The sequence below is a fragment of the Artibeus jamaicensis genome, unplaced genomic scaffold, assembly GCF_021234435.1.
Source record: "Artibeus jamaicensis isolate MK-2021 breed Jamaican fruit bat unplaced genomic scaffold, CSHL_Jam_final contig_923, whole genome shotgun sequence".
NCBI classification, from domain to species: domain Eukaryota; kingdom Metazoa; phylum Chordata; class Mammalia; order Chiroptera; family Phyllostomidae; genus Artibeus; species Artibeus jamaicensis.
In genome coordinates, this window is record NW_026522014.1 from 6,315,435 (window position 1) to 6,334,656 (window position 19,222).

The following is a 19,222-nucleotide window of genomic DNA, read 5'->3' on the forward strand; positions in this document are numbered from 1 at the left end:
GCCTGCTTCCTGCCGGGACCTTGTCTTTTTGGTTCACTCCAGTGTCCCCAGCTTTGGTGCCAGACACACTATAGACACGCCAGACGAGTTCGTGGAATGAGAAAAATGAGTGAATAAATCGTGAACCAAATACCCTGACTTTCCTACCACATCAAGGGCCACCCATTTGTAATTGAACTTTAAACCGATCAAATGAACTAAAGCGTTTGAAGTTCTTGAAACTGTAACGCAGCTCTAAAAAGTCGCCCAGGTCCTTTTCCTGGGATCTGGCCGCCGAGTTAAAGACACCAGCTTGTGGGAGCAGACCTAGGCACTCAGGAGGGCGGGGCCTCCCAAGTAGTGACCACGCCCTGGGGCGGGGCTACTCTCTGGATGCGAAGGGGCGGGCCCTGCGGGCGGGGAAACTCCCCCCTTCCGAGTCCCAGGAGCCGCAGCTCGTCGCGGAGGCGCCGCTGTGGGGTCTCCTGGACCGAGGTTGGGTGGGCCCAAGTTACTGGCTGCACCGCCATCTTGCTTGAGTCTAGACTCCTGGGGAGAAAGGGGCGGCCACTGGGCCGGAAGCTGCTGTGCGGCGGCCGCGCTACCTCCCCAGGTCGGTGAGTGCGGCCCGGTCGGAGTCTCCCCTCTCCTGAAAGGAAGGTCAGAGTTTAGGGCTAAGAGTGCAGTTGAGAGGACAGGCGGGGGCGGACCCGGGGGCCTTTTCGAAACCGGGGCGCAGGCCGTCGCGCTCCGCGCTGCGGTAACCGCACGGAGCTTCGGAGGGATCCTCGGAGCTGCGGGCGGCCCGAGGGCGCGTGGAGACTTCCTCCCAGGCGCAGGGGCTGCGCTGTACTCTTGGCGCCGGGGGTTTGCGCGGACCTGCGTCCTTGGGCCAGAGACTCAGTCTGGTGTCTGGAGCGTGGGAGTCGCCCTCAGATTCCTGGTTTACCCGGAATAGCAACAAGCGCGGGTTGTACTCTGTTACATACTTCTTAAAGGGCCTGTCACGGGTTAGCCCTGCTCTCTGCAGGTGGGAGTAATGAAAATTCCACAAGAGGATAAAACCTCTCAAGTATGTCCGGAGCATTACTCAGTTGCCTAGCAAATGACGACCTGTGCAGGCCTTTTGTATAACTTTAAGTATAGCTATCTCCTTGAAGATGGTGATGGTGGGAATTTTTTGAAACTGCAACTGCTGTTATTGGTCCTGGTAAGAAAAGTAGAAGACAGCGATAAAAAAAAATGTGAAAGGATGATTGGTCCCCATGTATGCTTAGTATTATAGATCTCCACAGCCGAGTGGCCACGTGGGGTTGAAATGTGCTGTCAGGGTAAAATCCACAGTGGGTTTGCAAGACCTGCTACCAAAACAAAGTTAAAAAGAGCTCGATAATTTTTATATTGATTACATATTGAAAAGGATAATTCTTTGACGTGTCAGGCTAAATAAAAGTGTTACATTTAATTTCATCCATTTTTATTTTTCATTGTGGCTACTAGAAAATTCATGTGGCTCACCCTGTATTTCTTTTGGATAATGCTATTACGGATCTCCTGGTGAGGAACACAGAATCATCATGGCTTTCCTTTCTTCTGACACCATTGACGGGAAGTGAGCACTTGTTAAACTTGAAGGTGAGGATCTAAGTAGAAGCTGTAATGATTGCAGATGCTACCCCTTATACTCCCAATTTTTCTTTTTTTTATATATATATTTTTAAATTTATTTTTTAATTGGTTATGCTGTTACAGTCATTGTCTACAATGTTTAAAACATTAAATGCCAAGGATGTTTAAGGGAATCATAGTGAAGAACTCAATTTGATTGCCACCCTTGGCCAGATAGATGTAGGCTAGGTTCTGTCTCCATTTCGTAGTTTGGAGTATTTAGGGACTTGGTTGGGTTCAGCCAGTAAGTTACTGAGGTCTTCTGACTCCAGGTTCGGTTTTCTTTGTTCTCCATCGTACTCCTATTGAGCTATGTTCATAAGCCAGATGCCATGTATATTGTGTGTTGGATTATAAAGAAATAAATTTTTTAAGAGGGTGCTTGTAGATGTACATCTCTGTTCAGGGCTAGCTAAAGATTTTATTTATTTTCAGACAGAAGGGAAAGGAGAGAGAAAGGGAGAGAAGCATCTGTGTTTGGTTGCCTCTCATGTGCCCCCAACTGGAGACCTGGCCCACAGTCCAGGCATATACCCTGACTGGGAATCAAACCAGCGATACTTGGTTTGCAGACCTGCACTCAGTCCACTGATCTGCACCAGCCAGGAATTTTTGAACAAGGGGAACTGTATTTTCAGTTTGGGTTGGGCCCTGCAAATGATGGAGCTGTTTTTTCCTGTGTGCAGTAATCTAGAACAGGAGTGGGGAGGTGTTGGACAAAAACCAGAATATCTGGTCTTCACAGCCCTCTGCAGTGAGTCGGGTTGGCTAGTCTCTAACTCTCAAGTTCTTTGATTCTAAATGAGTTACTGTGATCAGATTTTGTGGATGATAATATAACTATTTTACATGCATAACATCAAAGAAATGCTGATGATTCTCCATTAAATGTCATGTAAATCAAATAGTTTTTAAAATTATAGTAACACTTTCTATTTTTTAAGATGGATTTTTCCACATGGGACTAAGTTTTCTTACCATGAATCATTCATGTAAAGAGTGTCATGGGATAGAAACCTGGATAAAAAGTGTGCTTGGTTAAGCATTTGTCTTTCAGTGAGATGGAAGGTGTGCCAGATCTCAGGATACCTCCAATTTAGAGGTTTCCTCTGTTTGTAAGGGCAAGAGTACGAACCATTACTTAAGAGTATCTGTTCCTTCTTTTTGTTGTCTTAGTTATTACATGAGGTGCCTCTCTTCCTTTTCATTCTTAAATTTTTAAATTCTCTTTAAGATTAGACATAACCTCAGTACTAGAATGCAGTCTTGTTTGGGCTGCCATACCAAAATACCATTCACTGAGTGGCTTAAAGAACAGAAGGAACTTTTTTTCATAGTTCAGGAGACTGGAAATCTAAGATCAGGGTACCAGGATGGTTCAGTTCTGGTAAGAGCTCTCTTCCTAGCTTGCAGATAGCTCTCTTCTTGCTATGTCTTCACATGGTAGGGAGAGAGTTTAGGTATCTCTTCCTCTTCTAAGGACTCCAGTTAGATCAGGACTTCACCCTTATGACCTCATTTAACCTTAACTGCCTCTATGAAGGCTCTTTCTCCAGTACAGTCACGTGAGGGATTAGATCTTCAGCATATGAGTATTGGGGGGACGAATTCAGTCCATGGCAACCAGGGACCTTATCTGTCCCGGTTTACTGTTGTGTTCACAGCATTTAGAACAGTGTCTAGACCATAGATGATGCCCAATAAACATTCACAGAATAAATGAAAGAGTGTATTAGGGTGATCCTCTCTTAGGGTGGCTTACTGTGGGCTCTTGCCCTTCATTGGAACCAGTTATGAATGTGGTCACTTTGCTCTTGGCTGGAGCTAACCTCCATTAGGAAGAATAATGGGTGGAAGCATGAGGAGATTTGTAAAGCTTAGAGATAGCAGTGATGAGTATCACAGGGAGGATTTAACAAGTGCAGTCAGTTAATTAATAATTATTAACAGCCCAGTACTCTGCTGGGTACTAGAGGTACAAATGGAGAGCAAAAGTTTACCTTCTCTTATGAAGCTTATAATCTAGTGGAAGAGACAGGCTGACTGGGAAGGGATAGAGGATAGCTGGTGTCAGGCTTAAGCAGGTGTTAATATCGTCAAGAAGAAAGTGAAGAATGCTCCAACCAAAGGGAATAGCATTTGCAAAGATGATAGAGAGGCAGTTTATATCTAGAAGCCCAAAGTAGCTAGAATACAGCAAGGAGGAGGAGAATTGTATGTCTTGAGGCTGGAGCAGGAGATGGAAGCCAAAGTATGTAGGGTTTTACAGGTTATATTGAAGATTTAGAACTTTGTACTAAGAGCAGTTAGAAACCATTATAGGATTTTAAGCAGGGGTCGGATAACCTGCTTAAGTTGGTATGTTTAAAAGATCACTGTGATATTATATAAAGATGAATTTCGTAAAAACCAGAGTAGAAAGATGAATCAGACAATTGCTGAACCAGCACCACAGGCCAGACATGTTATATACTTTAATTTCTTATGGAGTCGGTTTGCAGAGCTGTTGTAGGTTGCCTACAACCTGAATAGAGGAAAGAAGACAGTAAATAATTGGGTTAATACAGGGTTGGGAAGGCAAACCCAAAGTGGCACGGAAGTGAAGAAATTGAGGATGCTGATAACAATGTAATTGAAATGATTGATGTTGAGCTTCGTATCTATTAAGGAAGGAAATAAGCCAGCATTAGAATTCTCAAAGGTTTTTTCCCAGTGCATGTGTCTACTGAAATTCTAGACTGACATTTTCTGACTGAAACATTTACAGAATCAAAAAGTAAAGCAAGAGTGTTTGAGTTGAATTTATTTAATATTTGTTAGGAATCTGTGCCAGGCTCTGTGTCTATAGACATGAATGAACCATAGCTTCATCCTTCAAGAACTTACAACACAGTTGTATAGATACCAATTGGGGTGAAGAGTGTACATATCTTTGTTTGTTTTTAATCCAGATAATAATTTGCTTTAACCAGATTTGGTTAGAAGCAAACATTTACATTTTTGTAAGTAACTTTTATTATTAAAATTAAAATTAATAATAATTACCATTACTATTAAAGTATCATTTATACCATAACTGTTTTTAGTTTGTGTTTAAGGTCCTAGGATATCTTTTCAAAAATTTCTTTTTGATACTTAAAGTTTATAGATTCGAAAACTGAAAGTGCCTCTAATGATTACTTGATTCAGTTTCCCAAAGTGCATGTATGTACCATTGGTCATAAACAGGGTGATTTTGTAACCAGAAAAGACACGGCATTCAGCCTGCCTGTCACTACCAAATCCAATAAGCAATAACAGGGATTGAATCTTTTACGGGTGCATTATTCAGATGGCCAGTGATCCAAGAAGATGGCGGGTTCATACCCTAACAAACCATCTTCCCTTCTCTTTCTTGGCCAGATCTTTCATAAGGGGGATAGGGAAGGACCAACAAGGTGTGGTGAGGGCTTTCAGATTCAGAAGCTGCAAAACTGGTGACCTCAGCAGTTAGCTGTTCCCAAGATGGGGTTGGTCATCTGTTCCCCTGGAAGACAAAAGCCCCGATGCTTCCAGTTTGTCCCCAGGCAGTAATCTCTAGCCAGTGCCCCAGGAGGTTGGCTGTTTTTCCCAGGAGCCAGGATGGGCCTTATCTGTATTTTCTGAAACAAAAGCTTTTTAACATACACATTACTTGCTAGACTTACAACTTTTTACCTTAAGCTAAAATTTTCCGAGTCTTGAGTCCCCTATCAATTTTAGGTAAAACACAGTCAAGCATTTTTAAATAGTTATCTATTTATTTTAATGTATGTTAGAAAAAATATACTTAGCATATTATACCTATAATTCATGGACCTTATGAGATTAAAATCAATTTTTAGATTTAAAAAATGAGTCAATTTAAATAAAAATATTAAATTTAACACACAGGTGGTACCTAAATGACTAAATTTTAAGAAACCCTAATCTAAACCAACTTTTATGCTGTATAGGTGAATAAACAAAAGGACCCCCAAACACAAAGGCCTTTACAAGCCATATAGCTAATACATACGTCAGAGCTAGAAATGGAACTCAGCCCTGCTCAGGGCATTTCATTGTTTCTTCTGCCTTAGGGTTGCTTCTTACTGTTAAAATCAGGGAACAGGCCACTGTCTTACATTGCACTTGAAATCTGCATTAAAGTGGCTGCATATGGCCATTTATATTAAAATTAATTAAAATTTAAAATTTGTACTGGTCATATTTCTTGTACTCGGTGGCTCACATGTAGCTACTAGCTACCATATTGGACAGTACATATGGAGAACATTGATATCATTGCAGAAAATTCAGATGGCTAGTACTGATCTAAACTATGGCTTAGTAACATGATTCATAAACTCTTTAAAATTTTACCCTCTTCAAATGGATGATGTCATTTGCTGACCACACTGAAGTTATTTTAACCCTAAGGTTAAGCTGAAGGTACTAGTAACATGTAATTAAAATAATTGATCATGGGAAATAAAGCCAGAATGGAATTCTCAGGTTTTTTTTACCAGCTCATCTTTTGGGGGGAAGTGTTTTTTTTTTTTTTTTTGTCAATAAATATTGTCTTGAATTCATAGCAGACAGAGACAAAAAATGTATATAGATTGAAAAACAGAATGACTGTATAGACAATTTCCTGACTTTCTGAATTGTTGATTCAACCTAGAATTATATCTTGTTAACACTTTAAACTTTTCATTTTTAAACAGATACTCGGTGAATGGACCTGGCTGGACACTTTGAGCACATCAATAAACATGAGCGGTACCAAACCTGACATACTGTGGGCACCACACCAGGTTGATAGATTTGTTGTGTGTGACTCAGAACTGAGCCTTTATCATGTGGAATCTACTGTGAATTCAGAACTCAAAGCTGGATCTTTACGTTTATCTGAAGACTCTGCAGCTACATTACTATCAATAAATTCAGATACACCCTATATGAAATGTGTTGCCTGGTATCTCAATTATGATCCTGAATGTCTCCTAGCAGTTGGACAAGCAAATGGTCGAGTTGTACTTACGAGTCTTGGCCAAGATCACAACTCAAAGTTCAAAGATTTGATAGGAAAAGAATTTGTTCCAAAACATGCACGACAATGCAATACCCTTGCTTGGAATCCATTGGATAGTAACTGGCTTGCTGCTGGTCTAGATAAACATAGAGCTGATTTTTCAGTGCTGATTTGGGATATCTGCAGCAAATATACTCCTGATATAGTCCCCATGGAGAAAGTGAGACTTTCAGCAGGTGAAACTGAAACAACATTATTAGTAACAAAGCCACTTTATGAATTAGGACAGAATGACGCTTGTCTCTCTCTCTGTTGGCTTCCACGGGACCAGAAACTTCTGCTTGCTGGTATGCATCGTAATCTAGCCATATTTGATCTTCGGAATACAAGCCAAAAAATGTTTGTAAATACAAAAGCTGTTCAGGGGGTGACAGTAGACCCATATTTCCATGATCGTGTTGCTTCCTTCTATGAAGGTCAGGTTGCAATATGGGATCTTAGAAAATTTGAGAAGCCCGTTTTGACTTTGACTGAGCAACCAAAACCCTTAACGAAAGTAGCATGGTGTCCAACTAGGACTGGGCTGCTTGCCACTTTAACAAGGGATAGTAATATTATTAGATTGTATGATATGCAGCACACACCCACTCCCATTGGTGATGAAACTGAGCCCACAATAATTGAAAGAAGTGTTCAACCTTGTGACAATTACATTGCTTCCTTTGCTTGGCATCCTACAAGCCAAAATCGAATGATAGTTGTAACTCCCAACCGAACGATGTCCGATTTCACTGTTTTTGAAAGGATATCTCTGGCCTGGAGCCCAATTACATCTTTAATGTGGGCTTGTGGTCGTCATTTGTATGAATGCGCAGAAGAAGAAAATGATAATTCATTAGAAAAAGATATAGCAACGAAGATGCGCCTTCGGGCTTTATCAAGGTACGGACTCGATACAGAACAGGTGTGGAGAAACCATATTTTAGCTGGAAATGATGATCCACAGCTCAAGTCATTGTGGTATACTCTGCACTATATCCTTTGTGTTGTGAATTTTTAGATGAATCAGGTAGAAATGTTCTTGACGTTTGCCGAAAGGTCAGTCTATAAATATGTTGAGTGTTTTATATGCAAATATACGTTACATAAGACATATTACAAAGTAAAAGTGTTTAAAACTGTTGAACTTGAAATACTGCTTTGCAGATTGTGTGGGAGGAAGAAAGTATAGCTCTACAACAGAGTAGAAGCACCTTGCTTGCACTGATACCTAATTATGAATTGGCTCCAAATCAAAATAAATTTAGCTTTGAAATATTTTATTGTGTATCATTACTAGTATTTCCTATGCATTTAAATACTCATGAAGCAGTATACAGAAGATATGGACCAGAAATCTCCAGGCAACAAAGGATCATTGGTTTATGCAGGAATTAAATCAATTGTAAAGTCATCTCTGGGTAAGAAAATTCCAATTTCTGCAACATGTTTATAATTTTTGTATTTCAGGATAGTATACATAAGTATTCTTTTGGGGGGTAATATGTTAGTGAGTGTTTAGTTAAATGCATAGTTGTCTATATCTAAAATACTTTTTGGAGGGCATCATGGTTCTGTAAAGTGGTACTGACTTTCTAAATCTATTCACTCATTTGTTTGATGGTTTGGGTTCTTTTTTTGAAGACCCACTTTGAGAGGTATCACGTTAGATGATTTTTAGGATCCTGGTTGTTCAAATTGTATTATAGTATTTAGCTTATATAAAAACTGAGTAAAAAGATTTTTAGTTGAAGAAGACAGCTTTTTATTTTCCTGCCTACTTTATTTAGCTATGTAATGGCAAGGTCTGTATATAATTATGACACTGCTTATGGCCTTACCTAAAGGACCCTTACCTGAAAGAGCCCTTGATGACTGAATGACTGTGTGAATTACTGTAGGATTGAACCTGATAAACCATTTAAAAGTAAAGTAAGATGGCAAAAGAGCCAAATTTATTATTTTTTCACTGACTTTTTAAAAGTTGTTTTTTATTGTACTTAAATAGTGGCTTATATTATAATCATTTCTCCAACCTAGGATTTGGTATTTAGCTTTTGATAGGAATCAAATTCGGGCCTAATGCAAGCTGCTGGAAAAGTTCATGTTATTTAGTCAAAGAATGGTAATAAAAGTAATAGCTCCATCATGTTTTTTAATTTGATTTTCATAAATACTGTACAAATAATATAAAGTAAAATGCTATTCTTTAATAATAGTAGGTTAAACATTTTAATTAAACTTATAATTATTTAAAGGACTTTCAAATTACTTTAGTTCACATTGATGAAGATGCAATGGACTACTTTTCAAACCCATTTTGCTTTGGGATTCTCATTAACTCTCCATCAAAAAAGTATCTTTTGTTGTAAATAATAAAATGAATGAGTTCAATTAGAAACTTCTGGTTTTTATTAATATTAGTAGAAAGGCAGATATACCTTATAACCCCTATCGGTGAACCTGAATACTGTGGTTCATGACTTTAGAACCACTGCTGCAAAGAATTAAACACCAAGTTTATAGAATATTTAGTATTTTATCTAAATACTAGGTCAGGCCACATTGAGGTTTATTGTCCGTTTTGTTGTATTTTGATAGGTTTTAGGGAAAAGCCACCAAACTACATCTGAGGAAAAGCAAGGGGAAAGGTAGAATATCTGTGTTTTTGTCGCAGTAGAGACAAACTAGGTATCTTGACTTAAGTCAAGAGCAGTCTTCACCCAGACTAAAAACCACTGTTGGAAAGAGTTCCTTGTTGCTAGACTTGCAGCTTTTTGTTCTGTTTGATTTAGGTGTTTCTGTTCCGACAAGGTGAAAGTAATAGGTAGAGAAATGACTGCCAAAGATGGCATTTCTATGTTTCAATCTTTTATCTGGTTATATTCCTTTCTCTAATGGTATCTCTAATAATTTAACACATAATAAGTCAACACGTCGAGCCATCATGGCCACTGTAGGTTTATTAGAACACACAGGTTTATTAGTCAGGTTTATTAGAACACACAGCTACATTTTAACTTTTGTGACAAATAATATGTGTTTAGTGTTTACTATGAATTAGACGTCGTGCTAATTGCTTTCCCCATGTAATTTTATTCTTACTACTGTAAAGTGAGGTAAATTTATTTATTCATTGAGCCAATTATTTATTACTTGTTCACTGTGTGCTAAGAATTGTCCAAGGAACTGGATACATAACTATCAACAAAATATTCGTCATGGATACACTGACCAAGATAGCTATCATTTCTACTCCTGGGAGTTTACATTCTACTTCAGAATCAGGACAACTAAACAGCTAGTTATAACGAGAGGAAGAACAGACAGTTCTACATAGAATTCCTGACCTGATTGTAGTGTTCCTTACCAAGGTTAGTGGCCGAGGAACTAGAGAAATGTGGGTAAATTAGATTGGGACATAATTGAATGATTAGTTGGATAAAGAGGTCGGAGAAGGAAAAGTGAAAAGATAGCACACATATTAGGAATTTAGCTTAGAAAACTGGGTTAATTCTGCTATCAGTTAATTAGACAGGAATAACATAGGAAGAGCATGTTTGAGGAGAGTAAGAATTTTTTTTTTTGGATTAAGTTGAATTTGAGATAACTAGTTGGAGATGTCCACTGGGCTAGCAATTTAGAGTAGGTTGAAGAAGTGAAGTCACCCATTTTATGTAATTCAACAAACTTGAATTGTGAAGGAGGATAAAAATACATACAATACTAGTAGCAGGTGAATTTAGTATCAGGGGAGGACTTGCGTATGGTTTTGTTTTCTATTTGTACATGGGATTAATTTAAGCATGACTAAATGCTGATGCATAAAAGCCCATAGAAAGAGTTTGAAAATGTAGGGAAAAGGAGGTGAAGAGCAAAAGTCCTAGGAATGGGACAGAGTGATCCAGAGCTTTAGATAGGAGGATGTATACCACTTCCGTATTAGCCAGAGGGAAAGGGGGAAGGTATGCAGTTTGTTTAAGGTTCCCTGACCAGAGCTGAGGGGTTTTCCACCTGATGACTCATATTTTTTCTATGCAGTAGGTTTACTTGTTGAGAAAGAGCAGAGAGGTTGTCTAGAAAAGATGCAAAGAAGAGGAGAAAGAGTTGCCTTAAGAAACATGGGAAGATTGTGGGGAAATCTTTTACCAAAGGAAAGAACAAACGACAGTGGTTGCAGGAGAATGAAGGGTACTGGCAAGAGAATGATTCGTTTGTTGATCCTTGGGCTTGAGCTTGGATAGGGAAGAAAATGAAAGACTGGCCAATAAAAATATGAGTGGTCAGGAGAGTGTGAGGTTGAAGGATATGGAAATGGGATTTCTGAAAGGCTTTGAGGTCATGGTTAGGAAGGTCTCTTTTGGAGGAGGAGCAGTTTAGAATGTGTGCATGAAAACAGAGGGTAAAGGAGATGTTGACCATGGGAGATAAGGAGCAAAGAGACGACTGTATTGGAGGACTAAGTGTTGAAATCAACCAGTGTGAGGAGAATGCGTGCTCTGAGGAAATGCCTTACAGTCTTGAATAGCGGTTTTCACAGTGTTTGTCAATAGGTATAATTTCTTCCTTTTAAGATAACAGAAAATTGTGTAATAAATTTTCATCAGCTTCCCATCCAGCATGAGAAAAAAAATTTTCATGCTTAAAGGGTATATACTCTGGTCTACAGAACTTACCTATTCAGAATTACTTGACGGGGCAAACAGGCTGGGATTTAGTGTTTTTACCAACAAAATATTCTTTATAAACACTGGATAATTTTACTGCTTTTTATATAGATATAAAAATGAAACAAATTAATATGTACAAATAGCAGAGTGTCTTATTGCATGATATAGTATTCGAGACAAATTTTTAATATTATTTATTTTTTAACAGATCAGTTATTTAATTAGGTTTTCAGAACAAATTTAGAACTTCATTTTGTGAGGATAAAGGCCATTTGTGAGAGCAAATAGAGAGCAGAGGTAGCCCTGGAGCTGGGGAACAGCTTTGATTTTTGGCAGAATTTGCTAGTCCATGGCTTGCTGATCAACCTTGCGTTGCTTTGTAATCTTCTATTTCTCTTTCTCGGTATTGAAGATTTCCCCCTCCTGGTGGTGTACAGGTATGCACAGCTGCTTCTTCTTGAAGTAGGCGTCAGTTAGATGCTTGGGGATTTTCACACACCGCTGATACCAATTTTGGTAGAAGTGGCGGTGGCAAATTTCTGGTGTGTTCTGGCCTCGTTAAAGGCCAGAGGTCAGGTCACAAGCAGCAAGCCACTGCTCAGTGGCTTCAGGAAAACCACCCTCTTATGAGAAAACCATCCTCTGGTGAGGATGATCAGAATGGTCCTGGGAGTGATGCTGGCCCGCAGTTTTCTCACGTGCTAACTGAAGGGTTTCTTGCCTTGGCTCAACAGCTTTCTACATCTTCAGTAGGATAGTATCTGGCATTTTGTGAGTTTAACCACTTGGGTACTACTATTCTTGTTGCCACCAACTGGTTTAGTGACAGTTCTCCCATAACTTTCTCTTTCTTTTTCTTTTCAATCCTGATTTAGCTGTGGAATATTTCCTCTTGTACATGGCTTTTTGGGAATACCTCGCTGACCGGGAATACCTGCCAATTCCTCTGACTAGGTCAGAGTTTCAGCTGCAGTGCAGCTTCCCCTTAGGTGTCTTGGCCTTGAGGTTCCCCTTCGTAACCTTGCCACCAGCATCAGCCTTTTTGGCTTGGGGTTTCTTCTCCTTAGTACCCGGCTTCTCAGGTTTTTTGCCCGCTATCTCGCAAGATGGGAAAAAGCTTTTTTAATGTTTTTTAATAAGTGAATTTATTTCTCTTTCGACCATTGATAAAATGTTGACTCTATTATTCATATAAAATTTAGGGGATACAATTTTGTCATTTAGTATTGTATAACATACATAAATATGTTTTGATTTTTTTCAGAGCTATGTTAAAATCATATATTTAAAATTCAGTTTTTAGATGTTCACATCCCAATGAATTTCATTAAGTAACAAAATGGTTTATATTTGTTTATCAGATATAAAAAAATCCATACATGTTAGAAATCATAATATGACTATATACTTAAAAATCCACAATAATATCACATTGCTTATTTGATGACCCTAGTTACCTATAGTGTAGTTACCAGAGTAAGAATGTCTTTGAGCAGCTTAAATATGTGACACAATTTTCCACCTCCTAGCGGTGAAGTCTTTGGATTGATGTGTACTGCTCTCTATTCTATTTCATAACAAAATTTCTGTAAAGTGAAAACTTTTAAGAAACGGGAATGTTATTAAACTGTGAGGAGCCTTTTAAAAAATAATTGGCTGCTTTTTGTCCATTTAAAATTGTTATTTTTATCATTAATTAAATAATATCAGCATTGAATCCAAAATTTATAGGGGAGATATGAAAATAAATGCCTTAGTACATCTGCAGCTTGTACCTGAAATTTAATAACTACACTCCATCTAAACAATCTAAATTTGTAAAAGTAATTTATTCAAAAAACTAATGTTTTGTTTAATTTTAACAGGATTTTTTTAACTTTGACTTCTAATTACTCAAAGCTTTCTCAGAGTTCTTAAAATTTCACTTTCAGAAACTAAAGGTGATATTTTTGTCTCAACTGACTCCCATCATAGTTACTAGCAGGGCAGAATGCTTCCTCATTTTGATGGGCAGAGGGCTCTCTTAAAGGAAGATAACTTTCAGAAGTCTTCTCCTAGCTCCTTGACCTGAATTGGCAACAGCTTCCAATAGTAAGGTTAAAAATGAGTTTTTTCAAGTGTATTAATTAACTTTTTTAAATTTCAAGTTTTACAAATAACCCACCTTGAAACTTTTTAATAAAGTTTGAAGGTAAAACTTCCTGGAACATTGAAGAATTTGAGTTGTAGTTAATAGAGTCCTTAAGTTTTCTATTTATTTAACTTTTACTTGGCACCAGGTATAATTCTAAGTGAAATTATCCTGCCGTTAGGGTCAGCTGCCTTGATTGCTATCTAAATAATGCTACCAAGAATTTATTTAGATTTCTTCCAAAAAGAGAATGACAATATAAAATCTCCTGATTTAAGGCGGGGAGGACTTCAAATCATTCCTATTGTATTTTAGCTTTAGTAACCTTATACTTTCAAAGCATTTTGATGTTTATGATCTCATTTTTCCATATCCATGTGTGTATAGGTATACACATAGAGAGACAGAAAGTGGAGGAGGGAGAGAGAGTGAGCATGTGTTGAATCTCAAGTACCAGCAATACCTTTTGAACAAAACAGACAAGATACCTGCCCCTTTGGAGCTCATGTTAGAGTATTAGAAGAGATAAGACTAAAACATGAATGTTTTTTAAAAGGGGGAGCATATGTTAATGCTAAAGGAAAGAGAGGAAACACTTAGATAATAGCAGGGGGCACCCTTTAGATTAGTTGCCAGGTAGGCTTCTTTGAAGCAGTGACTCAGCTTAGACTGTCAGGCAGTGACTTTTAGTCCAGTAGGTCTTTTTGATATTTCACAATACTGTCTTACTCACCAATTTGTAAAATGTTTTGTTTGGCATATTTTACATTTTGTCATCAAATTGTGGCTGAGAAGTGGAGCATTCAGAATCTGATGTTGAAATATTTAACTGTAAAACTGACTTATTTTCCAAATATACTTCAGAAAATAATACATGATAAAACAATTAATATAAAAATGTTTCTTGTTTTAGGAATGGTGGAAAGCAGCAGACATAATTGGAGTGGACTGGATAAGCAAAGTGATATACAGAATTTAAATGAAGAGAGAATCTTAGCTTTACAGCTTTGTGGGTGGATAAAGAAAGGAACGGATATAGATGTGGGGCCATTTTTGAACTCCCTGGTACAAGAAGGGGAATGGGAAAGAGCTGCTGCTGTGGCATTGTTCAACTCGGATATTCGACGAGCAATCCAAATCCTGAATGAAGGGGCATCTTCAGGAAAAGGTATTGGGTTTATATTCTAAGAGACTTGTAATTCATAGATTCCTTTAAAGAAAAGATGCTGATAATTTTCAAAAATCTAATTGGTTAATAGTTTTATGTAAGTTTTTTGAAAGAAATTAGCACAGTACTATATCTGTAAATATTAGCCCATCCCCTTGTTTATGCCTTAGTTTAAATCTGTAGAAAAGAAAATATGGCCCTGGCCAGTGTGACACAAGTCGGTTGGAATGTTGTCCTGTGCCAAAAGGTTTCAGTTCAGTTTCCAGCTGGGGCCCATGCCTGGTAGCAGGTTCAGTTCCTGGTCCAGACTGTGGTCTGGGCGAGGATGGGAAGCAACCAGTCGAGGTTTCTCTCTTGCATCAGTGTTTCTGTTCTCCCCGCCTCTCTCTGAGAAGCAATGAAAAAAATGTCCTTGGGTGGGGCCCCAAAAATTTTTTTTAAGAAAGAGAATGTGTCTTAGCTGTCCTTTAAGAAATGCTCAAATGTGTCCATTTTCAAAGCTTTTTTATTTTAAAGATAGTTCACACACATTTTAAAAATATTTTCTTGATTAGGACTACTTTAGTTTGCAAGCATTTTTATGGTGAACATTTGAATGTATTTCATTTTATAGTTGATTTTTTGAATAGTTATTGGTTGACTTAGAAAACTTTGCACAGTAGTTCTAGTTAGAATAATATAAATTCTTAGAAAAAGGACATTTTGATTTGCTAATATAATTCTATTGAGTCTGCTGATTTAAGCATAGTTTCCATTTAATATTTTTTAGAAAGGAAGAAAAAGTGAAATGTGATAGTTTTTGCTCTAACATTTTGCAAGAGAATACTCAGAAACATAAATCTTAATCCAGAAATTCAGCTTTTTCTTATAGGAATATATTACTTGGAAATATCTAAATGTATATAGGTACTGAATTTGAATACACTAGCACATTATTTCTGAGTTCTCAGAATACCATATTTTTAGGACTATAAGATACACTGGACCATAAGATGCACCTATGTTTTAGAGGAAGAAAATAGAAAAAAAATTGAAGCAAAAAATGTGGTAATATATTTAATAACGTAAATAACATAATATTTCACCAGTGTAGATGTAAACTACATTTACTAGCCAGGTAAGTTATATTCGGACTATAAGGTGCACCCCCATTTTCCTCCCCAATTTGGGGGGTATGTCTTATAGTCCCAAAAATACAGTACTTAGTTGCTATTTTTTTGCTCTATTTAGAAACCATTACAGCTTTGTTGTACAATAGAAGAAAATATGAAATTAGCTGTAATATATTTACTTGCAATCTAAAGGTTGAAAAAGCTAATGTTCTGTCCAGGTTGGCCTTTTTTTCTCTTCACGTTTGTTACAATGTAAGTCTTCCCCATGTGAGATTCCAATAGAAGACATGGTGATGGGAAGAGGAATGGATATTTAAAGTCATTTCTAATGATAATTTTGCTGCAGCCTGAGAGCATGATACTTTTCGTGTCATGTGCACCTGGAATATTTGGTGTTAGATATGAGCACTCAGCTAACAATAGGGGAAAGTATTCTAATGATTTTAATAATTTGCTTAAGAACTGAAGGCAAGATTTCTCTGAATCCAGTATTTCTTTCCATTTGGAAATAAATTGTTCTTAGCAGGATTCAAAGAAGATACTCCTTTTTTTGGTATTAATTAAAGACTTTAATAGTAGGCAGAGAATCAAGCACAAAGTAACTGGGGAACGTGTTTATAGAAATGAAGAACGAGGCTATTAAGGATGTAAGGTGGGAAAGGGAAAAATACTGTTTTATTTGGAAAAGAAAGAAAATATTTAGAATTAGGAAACAATAAGATAGCTGCCATAATAAATGTAGAAAATACTTAAGAGTCAAAGTTAAAGGTTCATATAGTTTTCTCTTTGGAAGCTAAACTTGTTAGAAGGCAAGGCAGCCGTAGGCCTGACTTCTTGGTTAGCAGCTTATCCGCAGCCACATAAACTTCTAGGCATAGATGTTTAAAAGACTATTAGTAACAAATGCTTTGTTGTAAGTGTGTCTAAATATAATTCACTGGTAGTACTGATAGTTAATTTGTCCCAGAAAAATTAAAAGTGTAATACTCTAATAAGGGTGCTAAAATAGTGGGTTTTAATACCTTGTAGTTAAAGCATGTGCATAAATATGTGCATTATATATTTAAGAATAGGAAAATAAAATGATTTTAAAAATTGCAGTCCCAAGATACAGTATATTTATTATCAGTTCTTTAAAACATCTCAACTAATGTAAATGAATTTGATGGTAAAGTTGGCAATGATTCTGGTAGGATGGCTTCACTTTTCTTCAGTTAGTTCCTGAGTACACACTGTATGAGAACCTGCCCGGAATGAGGACTTGAAAATTAAGAGGTACTTCTGAAATTTTCCAATCTGCATCAAAACTCTTATTCTAGTAGGTTTATTTCGGGGGGTAAAATCCACCCTGTGGTCCTTATTTGTTCATAGTTTTAAGAACTGGGATGAAGGAGATGCTGAGTTTTGGGTCACTTTGATCAAGCTGGCTGTCTTTAACGTGCAGGAGATCTGAATCTCAACGTGGTAGCAATGGCCCTGTCGGGTTACACCGATGAGAAGAACTCCCTTTGGAGAGAGATGTGCAGCACTCTGCGGCTACAGTTAAACAACCCCTATCTGTGTGTCATGTTTGCATTTCTGACGAGTGAGGGAGGATCTTATGACGGAGTATTGGTAAGCTTATTTCTGTCTCCCAAGATTCTCTTTTTAAGGTCGGAGCTTTTATCTAACTTTGTTAAAAATTTCAAATGTCTATTGCATAAAATATTGTTATAGTTCAGTGCATTTTCTGTTTAAAACAAAGTACCTTAAATATTTTTTGAGCAGCTCTCCTTAAATATGACTGCCAACCTAGAGTTAGTTAATTGATATCAAACTGAACTTGACTTTTAAAATAGTTTTAGTTACATAATTTACAGGCATGGAATAGGATTTTACCTGTTAGCTTAAGAATTGAGCTCTAGAACTCTATAACTACATAGACATAAATATTTCATTAAAATATAATTTTTAAAAGTGTGTGTATGTTTATTGTTTTTGTTAAGTAAACCAGCACCTGATCAGGATGACCGTGTCTTGTCTGATAATTCGTCATTCTTGGACATGTTCTAGTTTGGAATATAAAGTATATGATGACACTCCTTATAGTGTCTATTTCATATTATTTGGTCTTTTTTTGCCATTTCATTTTCTTCTGCTTTAACTACTTGTGACCACAATTATCACATAGGTTTTTTTATTACAAAATTGGGAGAGAAAGAATAAAATGAGATTTGCTTATCAGTATTAGTTACTGAGTTTTAAACTTCACATTGGTACCACAACTTTCTTTATTCTATTGGGTTTCTTTCTAGCACTGAGAAGAGCTTTCTAACGTGAAAGTTATTTCTGTTTGACATTACAGCATTTCTTATAAAATATACATTGCTTGAATGATTGGTTTAATATTAGTCCCTAAGAGTTTATAAAAAACATGTATTATATTTAGGTATCTTAATGAAAATGTTAATGTTAGTGTCCATTTTGATAACTCCTTAGTTTGTATATTTTGTTCATTACTTTAATAAATTGCTATTTAACTTTTCTGACAATTTCAGACTGATATCTAGAGTGTGCTGGGGCTCCTTTTGTTTTTACTGTCAGGATTCTTTTTGCTAAACAGAAGACTTTAATTGTTGCACATTGAAGAAATAAATTGATGCTTTCAGGAAGTGCTAGAAAATGATAGAGACTAGAAAAGAAGCGGACGGTTTAAATTTTAAATTGATAGAGAAATATATTGTCTAAACATTTAATTCTGTATTTTAAATTAAGTGACCTGTTATAAAGACCCTTCTTTTCTTATATCTAAATTTTATTAATTAGATAGGGGTATCTTATCTTGAGTAGGAAGTTCCTATTTCCAAATTATTTCAAGAGTGTACCTAATTATACTTTATGTATAAATAATTATAATTAATGTTGTTCTTTTAAAAAATTGTCACCCAAGGACATGCCCATTGATTTTAGAGAGAGGGAAGAAAGGGAGTGAGAAAGGGAGAGAAATACTGCTGTGAGAGAGAAACATCGGTTGGTTGCTGTGCATACCAACCAGGAACCAAACCCACAGCCTAGGCATGTGCCCTGACTGGGCATGGAAACTGGGACCTTTTGGTTTATAGAACAATGCTCCAACCAGCTGAGCCACACCAACCCAGACTTAATGCTGTTCTTTAAAAAAATTGTCAAGTTGCAGTAATCTAGTAAAAAGTACTGACTTCGGAAATCAAAAGATAAAGGTCTGCGTTTTTTGCTGTGCTGCATTTACCTTAGCTGGTCAGTTAACTTTTGGGGATTTTAGTTTCCTCAGCTGTAAAATGGGGCAGATAATATTTATAACTCTTTCTAGATCAGAATTTTAACACATGAAACTGAATCTAAAAGTTAAATCCACATTGATTCAAGCATGTTTTCTCTTTAGGGCAGAGCCCTAAAAAATATTTT

At 37.1% G+C, this 19,222-nt stretch overlaps 1 protein-coding gene and 1 pseudogene across 3 annotated transcripts in view; one reads left to right on the forward strand and one right to left on the reverse strand.

The window, feature by feature from the left end:
- Nucleotides 1-404: 404 nt before the first annotated feature.
- The window catches only part of MIOS (meiosis regulator for oocyte development), a 32,785-nt gene continuing 13,967 nt past the window's right edge, over nucleotides 405-19,222 (forward strand). Inside the window, exons 1-6 of one of the 3 annotated variants that reach the window (XM_037136692.2) lie at nucleotides 405-639; nucleotides 1,480-1,614; nucleotides 6,372-7,713; nucleotides 8,041-8,139; nucleotides 14,433-14,687; nucleotides 17,244-17,413. In XM_037136692.2, coding sequence (XP_036992587.1) covers nucleotides 6,420-7,713; nucleotides 8,041-8,139; nucleotides 14,433-14,687; nucleotides 17,244-17,413 — 1,818 coding nt within the window. In that variant the 5' untranslated portion in view covers nucleotides 405-639; nucleotides 1,480-1,614; nucleotides 6,372-6,419. The remainder of the gene's footprint in view (nucleotides 640-1,479; nucleotides 1,615-6,371; nucleotides 7,714-8,040; nucleotides 8,140-14,432; nucleotides 14,688-17,243; nucleotides 17,414-19,222) is intronic. The other 2 variants (XM_037136693.2, XM_037136691.2) reach the window with 2 other exon arrangements.
- On the reverse strand, nucleotides 11,629-14,026 carry LOC119042896 (60S ribosomal protein L6-like; annotated as a pseudogene).